At 38.3% G+C, this 23,302-nt stretch overlaps 1 protein-coding gene across 2 annotated transcripts; it reads right to left on the reverse strand.

Moving 5' to 3' along the window:
- Positions 1-411: 411 nt before the first annotated feature.
- On the reverse strand, positions 412-21,369 carry ptena (phosphatase and tensin homolog A). Of its 2 annotated transcripts, XM_077239484.1 has the most exons (10): positions 20,336-21,369; positions 14,144-14,228; positions 13,930-13,974; positions 13,793-13,836; positions 12,409-12,647; positions 12,115-12,256; positions 11,384-11,452; positions 7,586-7,752; positions 6,872-7,207; positions 412-1,540 (listed from the first exon to the last, which is right to left on the reverse strand). In XM_077239484.1, exons 1-10 carry the CDS (start codon positions 20,418-20,420, stop codon positions 1,355-1,357), a joined length of 1,398 nt encoding a protein of 465 aa, XP_077095599.1. In that variant the 5' UTR covers positions 20,421-21,369; the 3' UTR covers positions 412-1,354. The 2 variants fall into 2 exon arrangements, with proteins under 2 accessions (XP_077095599.1, XP_077095600.1); XM_077239485.1 differs by lacking the exon at positions 11,384-11,452.
- Between the last annotated feature and the right edge of the window lie 1,933 nt (positions 21,370-23,302).

Genomic DNA, 23,302 nt, shown 5'->3' on the forward strand with positions numbered 1-23,302 from the left:
TAAAAAGTCTTACCAACTCCAAACTTTTGAACTGTAGTGAACCATTTTGTAATAATTGAAAATAACACCAAAAAAAAAAACCTCATTTTAAATGCAAGTGAATTTAGGCATGAGCACATTATAATGTACAGTATGAAGAAAATAGACATTCATTTTGTGATTTGCTGAAATTAAATTTAAGTGATAAATATTTAGTGTTTTAAAAAAATGTCAGCATTAGATGACGGCTAATGTAAATATAAAATACGGGAAATGAGCATGTACTAAAAATACTGATAAATAAAAAAAACACTAGCTGCAAACATAGTACTTGTATATTGTGTTTCACTAAAAGTGCATTAAAAAAAATGAACAATTACAGCTTAAGGTCTTAAAACCGATTTACCTTTGTGAATTGATCTCAGACGACCGTTTAAGAGAGTTCTGACACTTCTGTTTTAATAAAAACACATCATATAGCATTTATTAAACATGGACACGGACTCCAATGACATGCACACCAATTTATCCTTTAAATGTTGTGTTAACATTATTGCAAACACTGGTTCCCTGCGCTTTCATGTATTATATTTTTTTTTATTATCTTAGGATAAAAAAGAAAAAAATAAAGAAAAAAACCGACAATTACATGGGATGTCGTGTTTTTCTGCATAATTTATCGTTATACACAGTGGGGGTGGGGAGGGGAGTGGGACGGGACGGGTCGTGAGACTAGGAAAAAGGAATGCTGGCACGTCGTAGCCTTTGTATAACAGCCTGAAGGACTACGTACACCAGCACACACTGCGCAGGAAGGGGTCAAAGGTCTTAGCGCCTGCGGACAGCACGAGAAGCATTCACAGTAAGGAGGGGAAGAGCGAGGGAGAGAGGGAGAGGGTGACTGCAGCACTGGCCTGGGTGAAGACGGGGAGAAGGAGAGATGTGTGGACTGCTCTACCTCTCCTCCTCTCCCCTCCCCTCTCCTCGCCTGATTGCCTAGATTTTTATTGTCTTTGACACAAAAAAGGGATTTTATATACACAGAATAGCTACAGGACCCTCCCTCCCACCTCAGGCAACGATGTCATTATCCACACACCAAACTCAATCAAAATGAAGTAAAACAATATATTGGTCAGGATATTTTCTTCGTTATGATCAATGGCGTCCGACACGACTGTCCTCGAGCTGTTGGAGGGGTGGGGAGGAAGGGTCCTTTTTCTCTTCAGTTTATTTTCAAGTTTTCTCCTTTTTTTTTATTTCACTGGTGTTGGTTGTTTTTTCTTGTTTTTGTCCGGCATGTATTTGTGTGCGTGTGTGCGTGTGTGTGTGTGTGTGTGTGTGTGTGTGTGTGCCTGCAGTTGTCAAAAAGTTTTCAGACTTTTGTAATCTGTGCGTGCTGTTCCTCATCAAAAGGTTCGTTTTCCGGGTCGGAATCAGTGGTGTCTGAATACCGGTAGTGATCTGGTTCATTATCACTCACATCCGGAGTGACAGAAGTTGAAGTGCTCGCTTCTGAGTTTGAGGGCTCCTCCACTGTCTTGGTAAAGTACAACTTCACCTGAGAGAGAGAGAGAAAGAGGGAAAGAGAGACAAAAGACAGGGTACAAGGTCAGTAAGTATTTAAAATTTTCTTGAAAAGATACTCATATGCTCATCAAGAGTGCATTTATTGAATCAAAAATACAGTAAAATTAATAATATTGTAAAATATTTTTTACAATTTAAAATAACTTTTCTATTTTAATGTATTTTATTCCTGTGATGGAATTTTCAGCATCATTACTCCAGTCTTCAGTGTCACATGATCCTTCAGAAATTCTAATATGCTGATTTGCATTTCTTATTATTATTATCAATGTTGAAAGCAGTTTTGTTGCTTATTTTTGCGCAAACCATGATCAGGGCTCAAGACTAACATTTGAGAGGAGAAGCACTGATGCCACCAAGTTCTACAGATGGTGGCACCAGCACCTAATTTGGTAACTCAGAGGGGGGGATGGGGATTGTTAATCATAAAAGCAATTTAAAGAGCACCTTTAATCATTAAAACAATACTATTGTTTCACATTAATAAGTGCAGTTGCTAATAATATTTCGTGTTTATTTCTTAGACATGCACATTGGACAGTAAAGCTCTGAGCTTGAGTTGAGATGGTGATAAAATTAAGTTAAAGTAGGTTGTTTTTAAAAGGAAAAAAACTCTACTCTTATTAAATGTACCATTGTTCTTATATAGTATCTTACTGAACCGACAGCTTCAGTGATTTTGAAAGACTTCAACACTCTTAACCTGCTTTCTATGCAATTCGAAGAGGTTTTGTTTCTGCCACAATATCATGTTACAGTTAGCGTTACTACATTAAATCCATGGTGAATGTTGGTGATTGAGTTGTGGACTGAAAAGCCTTCTATAACTTGTTCGTTTATGGTACAACGTTTCTCCTGGTTTCCACGTCAGTGCTGTTTGATCTGATATCTGTGATTTATAAGAGTAAATTCTGTGCTGGATTTAAATGCTTCCCACTAGATCTCGCTGCAATGTTGTTAATTCTGCAGCGAATTCAAATGCTTTCTCAGTGCATCTTCCAGCGCTGTGTAGTAACAGTGTCACGTAATCAAATACTGGCCCGCAAATACCTGTTCTGAGCTTACGCTGTGCAAATGTTGGTCCAAGCTGATAAGCGGTCCGCGATACGCAGCTTAAATGAGTAGCGTGGTTACGTTCCGCTTTTGTTTTGTTTGCCACTAGATGTTACTCATGTGCTAAAGAAATGGCCGCTTCTGTCAGTTAACAATCTAACAAAATTTAGTCTGACGGGCAGGGAAAAAAAGGCGCACAGTCTGGAGCCCTGTGTGATACATTTTTGAGTCTTTGATAAAAAAAATACATGTTCAACATTAATTTAAAATTGAAATAGCATTAAATGTCTTAACTGTTACTTTTAATCATTTTAATGTGTTTTTGCTCAATAAAAATTCTACTGACCCCAAACTTTTGAATGGTAGGGTGTGCATGTATATGAATAAAATTTGCAGTCATCCATGATTCACTTAACGAAAGATAATATAGTGAGATAAAGAGTAACATTTGGCCAGTCATGTGATCAACACCCTAAACCCAAGAGGATAAATAAAACATGACTGTAAGTGTACATCATTTTACACTAAATTACTAAAGTGCACTATAGGCACCTGGGGAGGTTGCTCCACTAGAGTTTCATTGTACATCTACAGTGACAAAAAAATCTTATCTTAGCCAAACAAATTAATATTTTGAATTGTGATTTAAACATTTAAAACCCCACATTGCTGCGGTCTCATATTGCTTCAATATTTAAGAAATTTTGTCTCCAGTCTCCAAAAATTAAGTCATGTTTTGCTGCCAGTAGTATATATATATATATATATATATATATATATATACACACACACACACATATTGAGGATGGCAAAAACAAAAAATTTTCTTGACCGACCACCGAGCCATATTAGCCGGTTGAACCCGGTTAACCGATTAGTTAAAAAAATTAGTTTATTAGTTCATTTCAAGCCGCGCCTGCAATTTCGCATCTCTGTCGCATCTCTCTGCCACTCTGCCTCCCGCTTACACACACACTGCCCCGGCGCTGCCCTTCCACTCACGTTTGCATGAGTCCTGCAAACGCGGCGCCAAGGAGCTTGTATGTAATTTGAGGACAAAAAGCTCCTTACTTTCGAAATGGTTTGGTTACCAGGTGATCGCATTGAAAATAAAGGCGTTAGAAGCTCATTTGAAACATTGGCACGGCTCATTTAAGAAAATGACAGCTCTGAACTAGAAAGCCCTCACCGCTTACAAAGTCAAGGGGCAGCATTTCTTTTTCAATCATTCCGCATATCTTTTGTGTAATAGTCTCTGAGCGCTGTTTGTCACATTTCCTACCAGCTAGCATAGATGACACGGTAGGTTGGCTTTTTTTCACCCGAAGAGGCTTGCGGGTGTCGCGTTTTCAGGTGATACATCATAGATGATGTGCTACTACTGTATTTAAGCACTGTATCACACAAGTTGCAACTTACATCTGTGTCATTCTTTTTGGTGAAATGGTCCCACACACTACTTTTCTTTGCACGCTTCATCCTGTCGTCATCCATTTTTTTTTGAGACAATGCAAGACACACAGGACACGCATTAGCTGAATAAACGTTAGCCAATGCAAACATATAGACAATAGTTGACAAGGAGTCCAATAGTAGCAAAACGAACCACTTATTCTAAAAAGAATATCAAGTATAAGTTTAGATGAATCCGAAATATGGGGGTGTGTTAACAGTAGTTGTCGACCGATATATCGCCATGGCCGATATATCGGCCGATATTTGGCTTTTTTAAAATATTGGCATCGGCCGATAAGTTTTTCTGATTGGCCGATGTGTTGGAAGCGGGACTTTTATTTTGACGGCGCTGCAGACTTTTATTTTGACGGGCGGCGCTGAGAACACCAGCACCTCAGAAGAGAACGGCAGCGCCTGATCACACAGCGCTCACTCACATTCTCCGTCTTCATTAGTTTACGATCCCTGTCAGTCAGATCTAATACTTTGTTAGACAGAACCGGTGGCTACAGAACTGGTCAAAGAAAGTAAATGGTATGCGAAAAAGTAATATGTTTGCTTTTATATTATTTGTAACCGAAAAGGCAAACAATCAGCCTAAAATACTTTCACATTTACCGTCAACATCCGGCAAATGCACATCTACATAATTTAAACAAATCTCTGAATATCTAATAAACATTTAATTTTTACAGACCTTGTAGATTTAATCTAATCCAGCTGTGATATCTTGTGAAGTGTGCATTTGCAGCCTGCATAAACGTGTTCCTGCGAGTGACGGTCCGTGCGAAGCGAGTGAATGCCAACAGAAGATCAGCTTTACAGGAGACTCGATCGAAACACTTTAAAATCCTTCATTTTAAAATATGCTGTGCTATATCCAGTGGCCCACTGTGTCATATTCATGTCATTTTCACTGTGTGCTGTATGTAAAATTAGCGTTACCTTGTCAAAAGTCAAAGTAAAAAAAAGTCTTTATTTGAAAAAATATGATTATCAGTGATTACTGATTAATTACCAGATTACTGAGTGCCCTGTTACAGTGTTTACTTCCTTTTTATTCACATATTCATATATTTTTAAACAATTACTTTATTTGTGAAAAATTCTGTAATAGGATTGCAGATTCAAGAAGTTGCCATCTAAAGTATAGGGCCTAAGCATGTTTATTTTAAAGATTTTTAAATATTTATTAAATTTATCAAATTTATTAAATATTGATTTATATAAATGTGTGTGTGTATGTGTATATATATATATATATATATATATATAATATGTATATATGTGTGTGTGTGTGTGTGTGTGTATATATATATATATATATATATATATATATAAATAAATAAATAAATATCGGCTTTATATCGGCCATCGACCACCCTGCTCTCTAAGATATCGGCATCGGCCATCAAAAAACCCACATCGGTCGACCACTAGTTAACAGTAAAACGTCTATCTTTTAACGAATTTTAAAAACACGGATGGATAATACAAAATGCTTTCTGACATTTTTACAGAAAAAAACAACCAAAAACAAAATTTAAACTTAGCCTGTCAATTTACAATTCTCTTCTATTTCTGTGTGCGCGCGGTCTGTGTTTGTGAGAGAGAGCTCGCGAAGCACTGATACAACAGTACTTTTTAATCCATAAGTAACTAATGCGCTAGTTTTCATACAAAATAATTATGTAACATACTTAGGTACTTTAGTTATTATTAACTCAATAACGTAACACACGCAGACTACGTTTCTCAACACTGAGAATGAATAAATAAACGCCTGTTTCTCCAGACTCGTGCTTATCAGTAATCCACAAATCACAGAACTTTCATAATCACTAAGCCACAGCGATTTTATTTTATTTAGATTTATTGTTCATCAATACTTAAGCATTTTATAATTTGCATGGCTGAATGATGTTTTGCTCTTATCTGAGTGACCATGAATGACGGAGTATTTTAAGATAATCCATGCATGCGATCACTCCCGTATGATCATCGAATCTAGATTAAGTTAACTAAAAACAATATTTCAACTTTACACATCCACCCCAGCCTATTTACCTTCAGGAGTCAGAAGTACTGTGACTACTACGGTCCTCGCTTATGAACTCAGTCAGACTGCGGGAGTTGAAGAGAATCGACCGGGATTCTTTATGGCTGCTGATTTTCAGTCTCTTTTTAATGATAGGCGTTACGCATCTGTCAATCATTCCCGCTTGCTATTTGGGGAATGAACCCAGCGCTATGATTGGTCGAACTCCGATTCTTTTGCTGTTGCTTGATTTGAGGACTGCGCATGCACAGAAGCGTCACCAGGTTTTTGCGTAGTTTAGAGTGACAAATCGTACCACCGTACTTTGAGGTCAAAATGCGTACCCGCTATGCAAAATGCGTACAGGTTGGCAGGTCTGCACTGTCTATAATAGCCTAATTTAGAGATCACTTTTTTTTCTTTTTTTTTTACCGACTACCGACAACTTTGATTGGTTAACGTTGATATGGTCAACCATCGGTCAAACGGTCATCGGTTAACATCCCTAACACATATAGAATATTAGAAGAGCATTATACAACAGTAATACATTTCGGTTAAAATCCTCAATCCTGTGTGCAATTGACAATATTTGAATATAGTTATCATTCAAAACCTGGTGAAATGCGGTCATCTATCTCTCTTTTTTGGGGGGGGGGGGAGACTCAGATTCATATTTTTAGAGTTTTATAACTTGTAGCCACCAAGTATATTTGAAATTAAGCAAATGTCCAGCATTGAATAGTGTTTCCTCACCTTGAAGTTGGGTGAGAAGTATCGGTTAGCTTTGTCCTTATTGGCCTTATCCAAGTCGTTCTTCGTTAAGGTCAGAATCAAGTAGTCTTTATCTCCATCTGCTATACCCGCTCGCTCTCCTCCCCTTTCTGCTCCCTTTTCTTTTTCAAGTCCACCCGCTGCAACCCCTCTCTCTTTCTCTCTCTCCCTCTCCCTCTCCCTCTCTGCCGGAGAGCTCCGGCTCTGAGAGGAGAGGCTGTCCACATCGTTGACCACCGACCCATTCTCCACTTTCTCCCCAGCTTCTTCGGGACCCGGGATGAAGAACGTGTTTATCCAGAAATGGAACATTTTATCCTGTGCACGCACACAAGCAAAGGTTTACATTTGGGCATTGGATGGCCATAAATAGCAAGTGTTTACAAACACAAATACACATTCCAACAAATGCACTTATAAACACATTTATATAGAGCACAGAAACGCAAACAGGCAAAAGACAGTAGTGCTTTGTTGGGAGGGAAAAAAGGAGAAATTGAGGTTTAGAACATTTAGAACACACATAGCTACTGAAGCAGAGACCAAAGACGTAAAACAATAGGAAAACCACAAAACACCAGAAGGCAACGTCTCTCTGCAGCCATGGTAACGAGGCCAAGATCCTGTGATACGATGTAACAACGAGATTATGGTTTTGAGAGGTGGTCACAGGTCAAAGTTTACACAAGATCTTACCTTCTTCATCATCTTGCTCTGTTTGTGGAAGAATTCCACTTTGATGTCGCCACAAACCGGAAGAGGCTGCGGGAACTCAAAGATCATGTGCTTCTCTTCCCTCCGTGTGTGAGCTGGATTTGACGTATGGATCTTTACCTTTAACTGATACACGACGAACTGAGGGTCTGTTTGATAGAACAGAGAGATGGGGAGAGTGAGAAAGGGAGGGAGACAGGGAGAAAGAGGAGATCAAATGGTGGGAATAAGTAAAAAAAATAAAAGGTAAGCAAAAACATTATATTGAGGAAAAGAGGAAAAAAAGAAAGGTGTTAATTATCAAGGAGCCCACACTGAGTGAAATAACTCCACCCCCAGCTCTGACATCATCAGTAAAGACATGTCAGTGATTAGGAACAGGGTTGATGCAAAGGGAGAAAATATGTATCCAAGTCTAACCAGCCGCCCAACCCCTGCATGCACCCAGCACAGTCAGCATGTTACAAAGGGAGGTTCTTTTAATCAAGTACACTAGGTGTGGTATGACAGTACGTTGTCAGCCCATAGATGTTTTCCTATATATACACTACCATTCAAAAGTTTACATATATTTATTCAGCAAGAATTGATCAAGTGGCAGTAAAGACTTCTACATCGTTACCATTTTTTTTGGAACCTTCTATTTATCAAAGATTCTAGAAAAAGAGTATCACATAGGACTGAGCGGTATATCAAGTTTGAATGATATATTGATGTATTTTTTTTTTTATTGTTTATATTGATATACAGTAGTTTTGAGCGCACCTGAAAAATTGGGAGGACACAGAGTGAGCTGCAGCGTGGAAAGTGCAAAATCCAAATTGTCCTAAACATGAGACATGTTTTACATTAAAGGCTTCAAAGTTACTGGTAAGATATAGTTAACCCATATAGTTTAACAGTGTCTGCCCCATCAGATGTTCTGACAGATACTTGCGCTGTTTAATGCGTTTGAGATGTGGTGTTTTCCTCAGTACATAACTTACATTTCACAGGTATTTTCTCTATCTGTAAATGTTAGAAAGTCATGCAAATATATCTATTTTGCTGTCAGTAGTGGACGAGCCTTATGTAAGCGAGTCTCCACTAAACTTCACAGACTTAAGCGGACGAGCAACGGAGCACAATAATTCTGACTAAAATATTACCTTTTCTAAAATATTTGTTGTTGGATGTGCCATGTAGACTTTTAAAGGCACACTATGGAACAATTGCACCTTAATATAACAGCTTCAAAGTAATTTCGGTGGTGAATAAACTCATAGTAGGACGAATCATCCTGGTAGTAAAGCTTGGGGGGGTCGTCGCTGGAAAAACCGGCTATGTAAGTTTGAGAGGAGCGCCCCCGGCAAATCTCGCGAGAATCATGACTTGCTTTACGGCAACTACGTCACACACAACAACAACATATGAAGCACGCAGACACTTGCGCGCATTTCAGACGATGGAACGAGCAAAGAAAAAGCGGTTGGAAGAAAGTTTGGAAAGGAAAAGAGAATCTGACCGCGTGAGGAACCGGACAAGAGTCCCACTCGGTCGGGCATTTACTCGTTGGCGCGAGCTGAAAAGCAGCACTGGATGCAACAGCAATGGTGACCTGGCGATCTTGTTGATGGACTAGTCAGTAAATATCTTATTTGTAAACTTGTTTGCGTTCTATATTGTATGTTGTTGCGCTTGCTTGTAGTATGTCATTTTTTACGATGCTGTTCATTCATCCATTGTTGATAATTAGACCAGTCCAATAATTTATCATGAGATTATCATGAGAACAGTTGTCAATATCTCACAAAGTTATCAGGACACAAATAAAGTTAAGCCTAGAAGGTTGTAAAAAGTGTAAACGAGCACAATTTGCAAACTATTATGATAAATTGCAATAATCATGTCTAATGACATAACAACGGCGAATGTTATGAAATAATGTGACGTACATTTAACTATTGATGTCATCTGGCATTTTGTAATGTTTACATTACAATCAAAAAACACAAATGAAATTATACAGTAGTCCTAGACTATAGGCTATTTACTTGTGATTTAGCAGAAATCATGTAAAAACGTTATAAGCCAGCAAACGCGGTAGGCTACTTTATTATTATAAAGTAGTCTAACACTTGACATATAGTTATTATTATCCTTTTACCATCATCAGTAGTTCAGTAGACTATGCAGAAGCCTAATATTTGTATGAAATCGTGAAACATTACCTGGTCAATATCTTCCGAGTCTATCTGTGCCTGTTGCATGCCCGACGCTTCTATTTCCTACCGAACAGGTACCAGTGTGGGGGGTGGGGTGGGGGGCATTTGCGACAGTGCAAGTATTCCACAGCGACTCAAGGGGTCGCTGTTTGAAAAAAACAGAATTCCTGCATAGTGTGCCTTTAAACCTATAAGTAAGTTTATTTTTATAACTGTGACTATTGTAATGGGGTAATTAAATCTAGGCTAATATAATTACTGAGTGAATGTGTGATCCTCTTACCAGTTTATGTTTAGTCTGTGCACTGCTTTTGTTTTTATTTATTTTAATTTTTAGTTTATTAAATTTAACTTCTGCTTTTAAAAGCATTCTTTTTGTTTTTAGATAGTAATGTTGTTGTTACAATGTTAGAATGTAATGTGATTTAAAACTTTTTTGCACATAATATATAGAATAGCCTACATGGTTACATTAATTATATTTGTTTTCATAGCCTTCAATTTGAACATTGTTTGTTGAACAACATTAGGCAGGATGTGAAAACATTTTTTTTTTCATAAATACAGATTTTTTTCTTTATCCAACAAGATATAATTTTTGGGCCATATTGCCCAGTCCTAGTATCACAGTTTACACAAATATTTTAAGCAGTACAATGTTTTCAAAATAAATTACATTACAAAATATATTAAAATAGTAAACAGTTGTTTTAAATGGTAAAAATCAAGGGGGTCATACTTTTCAGTTCGAAAAATACAGAAATCTGTATAAATATGGAAAAATCACATTGCTGAAGAACGTTTCACAATATTAGTGTTTTAACTATTTCTGATTAAATAAATGCAGTCAAACAAATTAACATAAGCAACTTTTTTCAAAAACATAAAAAAATCGTACTGACCACAAACTTTAGAACAGTAGTGTGTGTGTGTATATATATATATATATATATATAATTTATTTATTCATATCCGTCAACAGAACTACTTTGTTATTTACATGCAAAAAGGATATTTCTCAACTTATCAAGGGGGCCATATAAATTATAAATGCCTATAATTCCAGAAGTTACAGTATATAATATATCTAACTAGAAGTAAATGTATAACTGTAAAGTTAATAATAAAATCATAATAATATTAAATGTATTAACACATTTAAAACTTTTTAGTACAATAATACATTTGATTATTTTAAAGCATTTAATTCACCAGTAGTACTTAATAGTTTACTGCAAAATAAAATTACTCGTATCATGATATGAAATTTATGTCATACCACCCACCTAAAGCGCAATTTTGTAACCTAACTTGATTAATATTTAGAATTCCATCATTATAGTTAAATAGCTATTGCTTTTTGTTATTGATGAAAAGAGTACATCTCTAAGGATTCTTAGAGAAGATAAAATATTTAGGACTTCTCACTACTTTGTGTTTCTAGGATCCTGCCTGGAAGAAACTAGAGCAAGAAAAGCTGTACTGAACTGTACTGAATGCTGCACAGGGCAGGGCCTGTCTGACATTTAAAGATGCTTCTCTTAACAGTAGTAGAAGTAAAGTAATGCCGTTTTACCCCAGTGCCAGCTGCCTTTCTTGAAGCCCTGGGGATTCACCTCACTCCTGTTTTTAACAGTATTGTCCCCTTAGAGAGAGAGAAGGAGGTTAAACAACACCACCAACAGCCTGACCAGGAGCTCGGCTGCCCCGCACTGGCCTTGGCATGACAGCAACCTCTACACACACACACACACACACACACGTCTGGAACTCTGGAATCTACCTCTGAATCATAAGAGTTCTGAGACTGACTCTGCACTTTTAGTTCCAATTTCAAAACTTCCCAAAAATGGCAGTGATGTAGGATGCAGTTCGGGTTTGCATTCAGCCTGGCTGTGGTGCACAAGTCCACGAACATGAACAAAACATGGACTAGCGCACTATGTACGAATGGGGGGGAGGGGAGGACAGAGGGCACAATGTGTGATGTCATTATATGTGAGACTGTGGTGGGCGGCAGGAGCAGATATGTCGAAACAGAGTTCTCAGTGGAAATTTTTAAAGAAAAGAAAACAGGAACAGAGAAAGAAAATGTACCCATGAGTGTTAAAGACAGAACCAAAAGATGTGGTACAGGGTTAAAATGACAAACACAACAGCAGCTCCTTGTGAGTGTTACCACAACCCCACATGACAGCATAACCATGTCAGTTACATCGAACACTTTCAAAACATCTCAGCATTAAAAAAAACTTCATTGCAAGACTTTTCCATGTTCAAGAAAGGTTAAAGGAGAGTAAGACTTACTGCAGGTGCCACCACTAAACATGGGCAGAGTCTGGAAAACCATTTTATGGAAGAGGAGAGCAACAGGTTTATAGTCCAGCTTGTTCTTCAGCAGGTAGCTGTAGTAATACACATACCTGCGCTGACTGGGAATGGTCACCCCCTGGAAAAGATGAAAAGGCTCAGTAACATCCACAAAAAAACATTTTTGTGAATCATTAAAACTCGGAAATGCAAACTAGCTGTGAGAACTCATCGTCGATGCAACAGCAGTTCCAGATTGAAAATAGAATGCAGAAGTAAAGAGTGTTGTACCTTTTTATCCCTGGTCCTGACTTCCCCATAAAAGTCCAGTGCCTCTTGTGCCTCTGAAAACTTTCTGCGATGCAACAGGTAGGCGCATATCATGACCCCTGTGCGACCTTTGCCTGCCTTGCAGTGGATGGCCGCCACATGGTTTTCATCCTCAGACAGCCACTGGTCGAGATCCTCGCAGAAGGGCTTAATTAACTCCAACTGTGGCGGGTTGTGGTCCTCGAAGGGATATTGTGCCACTGAAGACAAAAAGATTTAAGGTTCTAGAATCACCTTTATAGTTATAAAAAAAAAAAAAAGTGCTTCAGGCAGGATAAAGAATATGAAAAGTGCTTGGAGTTGCTGCAGAAACCAGAAAAAAGAGTGAGCAACAACAAAAACATTTGTTGCTGGGGCAGGGACATTGTTGAGTGTTGATGACACCCTGAATTCATTCCGATTGATGAATCTGAATGTAGTGTTTACATGAACGGTAAACGTGATCGGGTTGATGTGCGTGTTTATGTCACAAGCTTCAAAATCGAAATAACTTTTTTGACATGCGCACACTGCACAAATACACAGAGGTTCTCGCTCTTTGCACATTATAACCATTCTCCTACATTGGTTCTTTATTTGTTTTAAACAGTAGACTTAATATTGATCAATTTCTGGTCATAATTCGGTGACAATGAACATATTAACCGTTGTGCCGTGCTGCTTATATTTATCACGCAGTAAAAATGCCCCTCCAAGCACCCGTCGTCTGTGGATGAGAATCCGAAAGAACAAGGACTGGTGGTACGTTGTCCTGCTCCACTTCATAGACGCTGAGTGAAAGGAGAATTTTAGAATGATGGGACACTCATTTATATGACACTTTCATACATCCGTCCGCCCGTCATACATCACATTACGCTATTTCTACGTCATCGCACATGCGCAGTCCTTTCAGTTTCGGTTTTCAATCGGATCACTTGTTTGCATGTCCTCTCAATTGGATTGGAAAAAGAATAAACTACCCCTATCAATCCAATCAAAATTTCATTTGGATAGAGCTCAATCGGATCGATTAAGGTGTTCACATGAAAGCTTTTGTTTTTCCCGTAATGTTTTTCTGAAATTCTGTATTATAATCTGAATCTAAAAAATCTGTGCGGTTTCCACAACTATAACTCCTCCAGACTGCAAATCTGAGCAAGTGTTGTGTAGTGTATTCATGCCTTAAAATCAAACTCAATCACTTCATGTCAAGAGCGCATGTCTTCCATTTAGGTGTAGAAAATAGGTATTGTGGGAAAGTACTCATGTCATCACAAATTTCACACACACAAAAAAAAACTACAAGCGCCATTTAAAAAAAAAAACACTTCAAATTTTATTATTGGAAAATGGATGTACTCACCCCTACAGTTGAATTTGGATGCATCGTAGTGTCGTTCAGCACATCTGGTAAGAAAAGCATAAGAGCAGCTCTGAGAATCCAATTTTCTTACAATAAACACTTTATCTATAACTTCTTCAATATAACTAAATACTTACAGGTTATAGATTTTATAATGGTTCTTATGTTTTGAATCAAGAAATCTGGAAGGAAAAACAACACCATATAAGAGACTGAAATGTCACTCAGGCTGCGATTCAGACAATGTTTAATTATAACTTACAAAAACACTTGATTTGTGAAATATACAGGAAGACAGGGGACAAAGAGAAAAAAAGATAAAGCTTTTTAGGTAACTTAAACTGGACTTACCGGACCACGTCATCGATGTTATTCCTATAGACCCCCTCTAACCTTTCGGCAGGAAAGCCCATGGCGATAATGTTGGGATAAATATCTGATATGCTTGTTAAGAAAAATTAGGAAATATGCAGACTGCACACCACTTCAAACTTCTAAAGTTCACAAAGAACAATTCATCCACAAGTGACCACAAGCAAAACAACATGAACATTAAAAATGTCAATACATACATGCAGGAACATAAACAAGCAACAATATTGCTTATTTGGACAGAGATTCCCAAGAGTGTCATTCCATGTCTGGTAAAATTGCTGTAATCACGCAGTCGGTCAATTGTTCCCATGGCCTGTACCTTAAGACTTCAAAATCAACGAAGGAGAAAACAAAGGCAAAACCTGTGATACAACAGCTCAGCTGTCTGTAAAATGTAAATGTCACACTCTCACCATCATCATTAGCAGTTGACCTTTTAGCAAAGTGACAGACAGTAGGCACAGGAGTGTCTGCACTTTCCACCTACGCAAAGCAGGTCAAACAGTTTCACAATCCTGACCTACACCAACCAGGTCAAAGGTCACCAAGCAGCCACTGCGCTCAAATGCAACTTCGATACTTAATCATGTAGCTATTTTTTGACACGGAAAGACAAAGCAGTCTCCTTACAAAGCCTCGTTCATATCCATTCTTTAATTTCTCACTTCCCTTGCTCACTGTGCGTTTGCAGTAGGGCTGAAACAACTAATCGATTTAATCGATTAAAATCGATTATTAAAATAGTTGTCAACTAATTTAGTCATCGATCAGTTGCTAAGTAACTTTTATTTGCCGTAAGCGGCTCATTTCGTAAATATTTTAAATCTGCGGTGTCCAAAGTGTGGCAGTAATGAGCCACCAGAGGTTTTACAGCAGGAGAAGTAGCGAATAGCCAATAGCTGGCCTCGTTTTATGTTGCGTGCTTCCCGCACAGCGGCTCTGCGTCTCTGCCATAGACAGTAAAAGAAATGGACACAGCGACCCCATTGATTTCAACGGAGAAGACTGAAGCCCGATTATTGCACTTCCTGTCTGATGGCTGAGCGACTGCACAGGCTCAAACTGAGCGTGACGACAGTCTGACAGTTGTACATCTTCTAGTAGCTGTGGCAAAACGAATCTGAATCACCTAATTCCTCAAAAACGTTGTTAAAATATTTTGTCCCGTTGTTTTTATGGACTCTCTATCTATGGACTTCTCCCTTGACTTTATGCCTGTATGTTCCCCCGATTGCCTCATAGACAGTAAAAGATTGCCTGCGAGCTTCTCCTCCTGTCTATACGGTAATGTCTCTATTGTGCGGCATAAAGTCGTGTGGTTATGACGCAAACGTTAGCCTGTTTTTAACAAAAACGGCTTCTACTGGGCCATAACGTAAGATACAAAGTAATGGAGTCTTTTATACATTGTCGTGTATATTTAGAAATAAATAATGGACAAATGAAGTCTTTGGACGCCTCAGATGTAAAGTTATTCGCCGTCAAAGTGACACCAAAATGAATGGGAGTCAATGGAATGCTAACAGCAGGTGAAGTTCTGCTACAATGGCTGCTCCCGCGAGGCTTCAACTTCCGGCTAATGGATTACCCCCTTGGTCTCTACAGCATTCAGCGAGACGGCGGAGGCAGACGGCAGTGGAGTAAGCTCGAGAAAGAGAAAGAAAAAAGCAGAAGATAAAACTAATCGAACGAATTAACCAACAAATAAATAAATAGATGCCAGCTTCTCATCTGCGGTGATGCGTGTTGCAGTAGCGCCGTCATATCTGGCTATAACATTAATGTTACATATAGCCTTTAACCCGCTCTCACATGTTTATTTTTTAGCATTTTCGGGAGTATAATTTACCAGTGGTTTCAACAACCAGATGCATTTACACTTGTCCAGTTTCATCTGGAATGAGTCTCAGATCTCCTCCTGAAGCGGTTTGAGCGATCAGATTCAAATCCGTCTCGAATGCGTTTCGGAGGGCATTTACACCTGGTCTTTTCACGATCAGATAGCTATCCGATCTGAGAAAACAATGCTACTGTGTAAACAGCTTTGTTTACTAACTTCGGGACAGTCACACTAGATCTATTTTGTCTCGAGCATCAGGTTGAGCAATCAGTTCGCTCGCAACATAAGTTATGGATTAAAATAGCGCTTCTAAAGAAATTAAAACAGTGTTTACAAAGTGAAGCACTAAATATAAAGGCAGTTAATAACAGCAGCAGTAAAAGATTGTTTTTTAGTCACTGTAGTCAGTGGTTTTCAGCGAATGCTTGTGCACTAATGCATCATTTTTCCTGTCCTTTTAATCAAGCCTGTTAGCTTGCTGCGTACCTCCATTCCATTCTCTTTTTATAGCATTTGTCTATTCTTAAGTTTTAATTGTTTTTCAAATGGCGCATTTCCACTGCATGGTACGGTACGGTACGCTTTAAATGGTACCCCCTCTGTTGAGGTTCCAAGCGTACCGTACCGATACTAAAATGTGACGTGGAAGCACTGTAGATCACTGATTGGTCAGACAGACAGAATCGTCACTACCAGCGTCATTGTATTTGCGAGACATCAAACCCGCTAGATTTAAATAGCCAGTAACAGCCACCGCTGCAGCACCTGTTTTATAACTACTTGCTTGAAGAAAAAAAAAACTTCCAAAAAAGAAATGGCTGAATCGTGGTCAGTGGACGAGAAGCGCAGACGTTCCTCTTGTTGGTTGCCGAGGAGCGGATAAACTATAACGATCAGTCATAATCCCACCCACTTTGAAGCGGTACTAACTGCAGTGGAAAAGCAACCGAGCTAAAGCGAACCGAGCCGTGCCGAGCCGAGCCGAGTCGTACCACGCAGTGGAAAAGCGAAGCGAGCCGAACCGTACCATGCAGTGGAAAAGCTCCAAAACGCAATCTACTGTGGCTCTAACACGTTCACATGCTTGTTTTCAATCTTTCTATATTTAATTTATCAATATATTAAGGTTTAAAATGTAAAAAATAAAGATTATATTAGTAAAACTCAATGTGTGACTTTAGCACTTTTTCCAAGTACACTTTTACACATAAATACCCATATTTAGGGTTTTATTTAGTTATAATAAACAAACAATCAAATTAAATTTTCTAAAAACTTTTATCCAATTAATCGGAAAAATAATCGTCTGATTAATCGATTATCAAAGTAATCGTTAGTTGCAGCCCTAATCTGCAGGCATTGCTACTGTATGCTCTCACTCCCATGATGTGTGCAGACTCTGGGGGAGGTTCACACCTCAAACACAACACGGTGGAGAAAGAGGGAAAGAAGGAGGGCTTCTCTGTTCTGCTCGTTTCCTGTCGTACACTGTCAGAATAAAAAGCCAGAAGCTTTATAATTGGATGAGTCATACTTATTTTTAGCCCAATACCTTTAAAACGGTTGGCGACTCAATTATTATAACTTATGTTAAATAAATCTAAAGCACTAAAATAGCTGGTGTTCAGAACCAATACAAACTGGACCAACCACATTAGACTGGAAAAAAGAAATAGAAAGGCGGGTGAATTTGCACTGCATTGTACATGGAAGGGAAAATGTCATGTTTTTAAGGTAATCGCACTTCAGAAAAGCATTTTCAAGGACTCTCAAAGCAAAGTTGTGACACAATTTAAGCCCCTCTGAAAACAAAATCAAAATTCTTGCAAACAACCGGATTCTGTGTAAATGGTAACTACAGCAGATGCCCATGTTTCACAAGCCTTGACAACACTTCTGAAAAATACAGAATCCACAGCTTCATGTCACTGAGCATTGCAATATGATCAGGGCTCACAGGAAGTAGGCTATGCACAGGATGCACTGATTAGCCGATTATTATTTTAATGTTATGGACAATAATGGATCAATAGCTGATACTAAAAATGAATTTCATTTAAACCATCAATCATTTAAAATGAAAAACAAACAAACAAATAAATATCCAACATCAACCAACGCAATACACACACACATGAAATCTAAACCATCTTCATTAATCAAGTCAGGGCCATTGGTCAGGGGCATGCATTTTGGCAATGGCACTTTTATGACAAATGAACATCTTATGAAAAGAAAAGATGGAACATCAATGTGAATGAAACATCGATCAAGCCAGGCATGTTCATCATGTGTAAGTATTAGCCTATGTGTAGCAGACCACAGGCAGAAGAACAAGGCATCTGCATTGCATCCCTCTCTCACATCAGCTGCTAAGTAATATCTCAATGTCAGCCAAGTACACAAGGCACACTGCTAGAGCTAGTGGTTTTGACATGTAAACCATTTCCACCCAGAACGCTAAAACACCCTCCACCCTTCTGAACATAGCAGCATGCAAAGATTATGACAAAACACTTCAACCACACACACAGACTTAAAGAAAATCTCAGAAATCAAGCAAAAACAAATAAAGTGAGGCTGTGTTTTTTCAAAACAGATGTTTAAAACAGCAACAGAGAATACACTCATTTAATGTCTCTGATGAGCAGATCTAAGCGTTAAACTGCAGCTCAGACAGCTTGTATGACATTTGACCTTTCCCAGCATGCTCAGTACTCCAGTGGTGTAGCTTTTCAGAATCAGAGGTGAGATTTACTGCGGCAATGAAATGGAAATGCTGGACAACCAAGAGCATCACTGAGTTTAATAATGACAAGATGAAGTTCCTGATTATTTAGAAAACACTAACAAGCTTCAACCTCATTCATGGATCTGATAGATAGGCTACTCTTTATACTTAACATCTAGCTCCATTCCAAAACGACAGCGGGCCATTTACTGTCAAACACCTGACCTGCCACACTTCCTCAAATCTACAAGGCTTAGCGGCTGTAAACTCAAACCGCTTGCTGGTGCAAAAACTGCACAAGAACAATCACATCTGCTTTTCTCTGCAGATCATGAAAGTTAGGAAGAACTCACACACTTTACCTTAATTCTCCTGCACCAACAGGGGCCAAAGTTAAAACAAAAGGCCGCCTGATATCAGCCAGATGAAAATGAGGAAGAGGTCTCTAAATGCTAAAAGCAAATGGAGATCTATCATAATTCCTTTAACAGTCATGAGTTCTCAACCATAAGGGAATTTCCACCTTCTGTTTTCATTTATTGGAAAATAAAATATTAATTCCATTTTGTTGTGGATTAATAGATAACATATAGACCAAGCAGATTAATCAGCAGGTATCTGGAAATTGAGTCAGTTCAGTTTTATCAGTTCCTAATTGAACTGACAGCTTTGTCCATTTATAATAGATTTGTTTTCAAAGTTAATGAATTTTATGTAAAGTTAGTACATTGATAAAATATCTCATTGCTATACATCAGAGACTCGCTAATGTGCTTTCTAGACATGGTTCTAGAAATATAATACCACTATTATGGATACAATAAACAAAATGTTTCAGACATCAGAATCATGCCTGTCGTTTATCATTGTCCAGACCTTAACATATGATCAAGTAATTACCTTTTTGACAGATCTTTGAAATTTTCTTGTAAAATGGACCAAGTCTAACCTTCCATGGATTCACAGGGTGTCCCAGGTACCCAAAATTCTCTCCACAAGTGTGTTTGGAAATCAATTGATACAAAGATAGCTAAAAACAGCAAGGTTAGAACACACTCCACACTGCATTATGCTCACTGAATAGACCTCTCATGTCTTTACATGATCAATAGTACTGTCATTAGCCAGTAGAAGAAAATCACAGATTTGTCAATACACACGGATTTGTGCAATCTCTTCAGCAAACTGTCGTCATTGTTGTGCCAAGCACATATAGGAGCTGTCAAACTGCAAAACACACACTGCAAATAAACGAAATAATCAAGTATCCTATAATGTATGTAATATTGGCAGTCTGGAAAGAGACTGTGCCATTACAGCCATGTAGCTGTCAAACCAGAGATCTGACTGGGTATCCTCCAAGAGAGGTTAAAACAACATTTCATGATTAAAACAGCAAGAGCGTCATGACCAAGCATTTTTAAAAGGATTTGCCGAACATATAAAAAGACGTTAAAAAAGGAAGACATACTGAGAAAGCATACCCATCATTCTTACCAAAATTTGACATTTACAAGACATAAACACACACAACACAAAATGTAAAGAAAAATAATACAAAAAGTAGTTTAGACACAGTAAATATGAGTAAGGATACATGTTAAATCCAAATCGAACCCATCCTCCTGGTATCTCCTCTTATTCCGACTGACTATTTCTTTAATTTTTGCAGTCATTGCCATGACAGCAGTTCAAAACAGTTTTATTCCGGTTTATTGTTTCAAAGGGGGTTATGTTTGTTCGGGATGGTTCTGTGCCCCTCTCACCCTTGACTGTGTATATGTGCGCGCGGGCTGTCTCGTTGGGTCTCGCGCAGCGGGCCGGATTAGAGCTTCTCGCAGGCGGGCCTCTATCCGATCCGGCGCAGCAGGCCCGACTCTCCCGGTCCCGATCGCTCAGTCCTCCGAGCTGCTGAAAAGGTCCTCCGATCCCTCGGCCCTGTCAAGCCAGAACGCATCCGATATAATAACAACAACAATAAATCAGAAGTCTGTGTGTCCGGCGCTCGCGCCGTGATCAGGTCCAGAGAGAGGAGCGAATCCTCTCCATCTCCGCGCGAAGAAGAAAACACACAGGCGAGCCTTTCCCGACTAGCATCGCCCGCTAGCCACCACAGCTAAACCCCCCCTCCCCAAAACCCTCCTAACGAATGATCATCGTCGTCGCTGGATGGCCAAGTTGGTTCCGTGAAAAATGACAACTGACAGTCTCCACCTGAAGTGTGTGTTAGATATGCGACGGTAGCCGTTGGAGAAGCGTGAAGATGTGCGGTTTATCGGTGGGACTCATCTCTCCTCAGGGCGCTCCGTAGCTCCGCTCTCAAACTGCCATCATGGCTTCCCACGGAGGAAAAAAGAACGTAGATCCGTCTCGTTTACTCAGAGAAAAAAAAAGAATATCTTACCGCCACGAGCAGAAATAGTGCGCGGACGCGTGCCGTTTAATGTTTTTAAAAAGCGACCCAAACAGTCGCTTTAAAAAATATCAGCCAAGGAAAAAATGGAACAAGTAAAACACGCTGTGTGGAAAGGAAATTAGATGATTTTTAAAACGCGATGGTGATAAAGCGACATTCACTTTGAAGGGCGGAAAGATATGAATGTAAGGATGTACGCAGTGCTTCTCCCTGTCAGAGCGGTCACGTGCGCGCACGGTGTTGGCACATTGTTTCGTTCCTTGCAGAGCGCTGGTCTCTCACCCCACATACATGCAATAAAGTGAGTAACCTATATTTTCGTGGATGCTTTTTACAGCGGAGTCTGTGGGGGTCGATGGTCCACAAAGGTACCACAGGGGCCCCATGATATAGTGGTATATGTATATATATATATATATATATATATATATATATATATATATATATATATATATATATATATATCTTCTTGCGACTTCATTGCATTTCTAACTATAAATTCATAACTTCATAACTAATGCATTGGTTATCCGTTTGACTTTTGACTTGTTTTAAATGTTTTATTCACCCTTTCTACTCGAAAATATTTTATAGTTTGGTATAACTATCTAACATGTACACAATGTATATTGATCATTGTCCATGGCGTTTTATAATTTTATATGATTTTTCTAGGTTTAGAAATCACACTAACTCATTAATCAAAACAGCATTTTAGTGATCTCGAGGCCCCTTGAAAATTTGCTGAGGACCCCTACAAGAACCACTAATGATCTGTTAAAGGTAATTATTGCTTAATAATTCCTGCTAGAATTATTGTTTATATGCTATTGTTAAGCAACATATAATGTAGTGATGTTAATGGTCCTAAGTTATTAAAAATGGTTATTGAGAAGATCTAGGATTTTATTTGGTGGATCCCTGACTGTGCTGACAGAGTCTGGGTGGGGTTTCCTGCATCTATAAGACCCCTGGTTTAGTGCATTAGAGTTAGTAAGCCTAAAGAAAAAAAAACCTACCCCATGAAACATCTTCAGCAGCATTTTCAGATATACAATGAACTTATAAACTTTTTGATACTTTGCAAATTATATTTAAGATTAAACCTCTGTTGTTTTAGGTGTGTGTTGACCTATATCCCAATAATATGTAAATTTCTTGTAATATAATGAATGAATGCATATTTATAGTAAAAAAAATAACCTGAGAGAGGTGACAGAACACTAAGTTTCCCATATAACTATTTGTTTTAGATAGAGATTTTTTTAGGATCAGGCCATAAGAGCTGCAAAGCACTGACATACATAACTGACATTGCGCCACCTATTGTAGACCATAAACACAAGAACTATAGTATTCTTGGATGTTTAATTAGTAGCCTAATGTCACTTAGTCACTCATCTTCCTACTTTCACATTTATTATGAAAAAAGCATTGCAGCATCTGAGAACCTTGCAGAAAAAGGGAATAAAATAGGTAATTTGATTAATCAACCTTGTAGAATAAAACATCTGTTATGTGGGGTGTTGATGCCATTTATAGTGCACACCTAAATATTGACAAAATTCACCTATAAAATTATACACATTTAAAGTAGCTGAGTTCGAAATGGTAAACTAGTATTTAAAGCAGGGTTATTATTGTTAACTAAAACTATATTAAAACATTTCCATATGTTACCTGAATTTGATATAGCATTCATTCTTCAGGTCGATGTCCATAATATTATATCACAAAAAATCAGTTTGAATGTCCGCTGAGGAAAGCGATTTGTTCGTCTTTCGCATGACGGCGCTAAAACAACTTCCTTGTTCTGACTCACTCAGAAATACAGTCTTTGCCGCCATCTAATGGCATAAATAATGTAACTTTCACTGAAGTCCATATCACGATCCATTCTAAATACGGCATATTATGTATTTCAAATAATATTTACTGAACAACAATATTTAAATTAACAACAACAATAGCCATAAAAGACAATAGGAAATAAACACATGCAGCTCTAGTAGCCTACAGGATTTAAGTTAAAGGGTTAGTTCACCCAAAAATGAAAATTAAGTCATTAATTACTCACCCCCATGCTGTACCAACCCCGTAAGACCTTCGTTCATCTTCGGAACACAAATGAAGATATTTTTGATTAAA

The sequence above is a fragment of the Siphateles boraxobius genome, unplaced genomic scaffold, assembly GCF_051911475.1.
Source record: "Siphateles boraxobius isolate OS27281-9 unplaced genomic scaffold, OSU_SipBor_1 22, whole genome shotgun sequence".
Taxonomy (NCBI): Eukaryota; Metazoa; Chordata; class Actinopteri; order Cypriniformes; family Leuciscidae; genus Siphateles; species Siphateles boraxobius.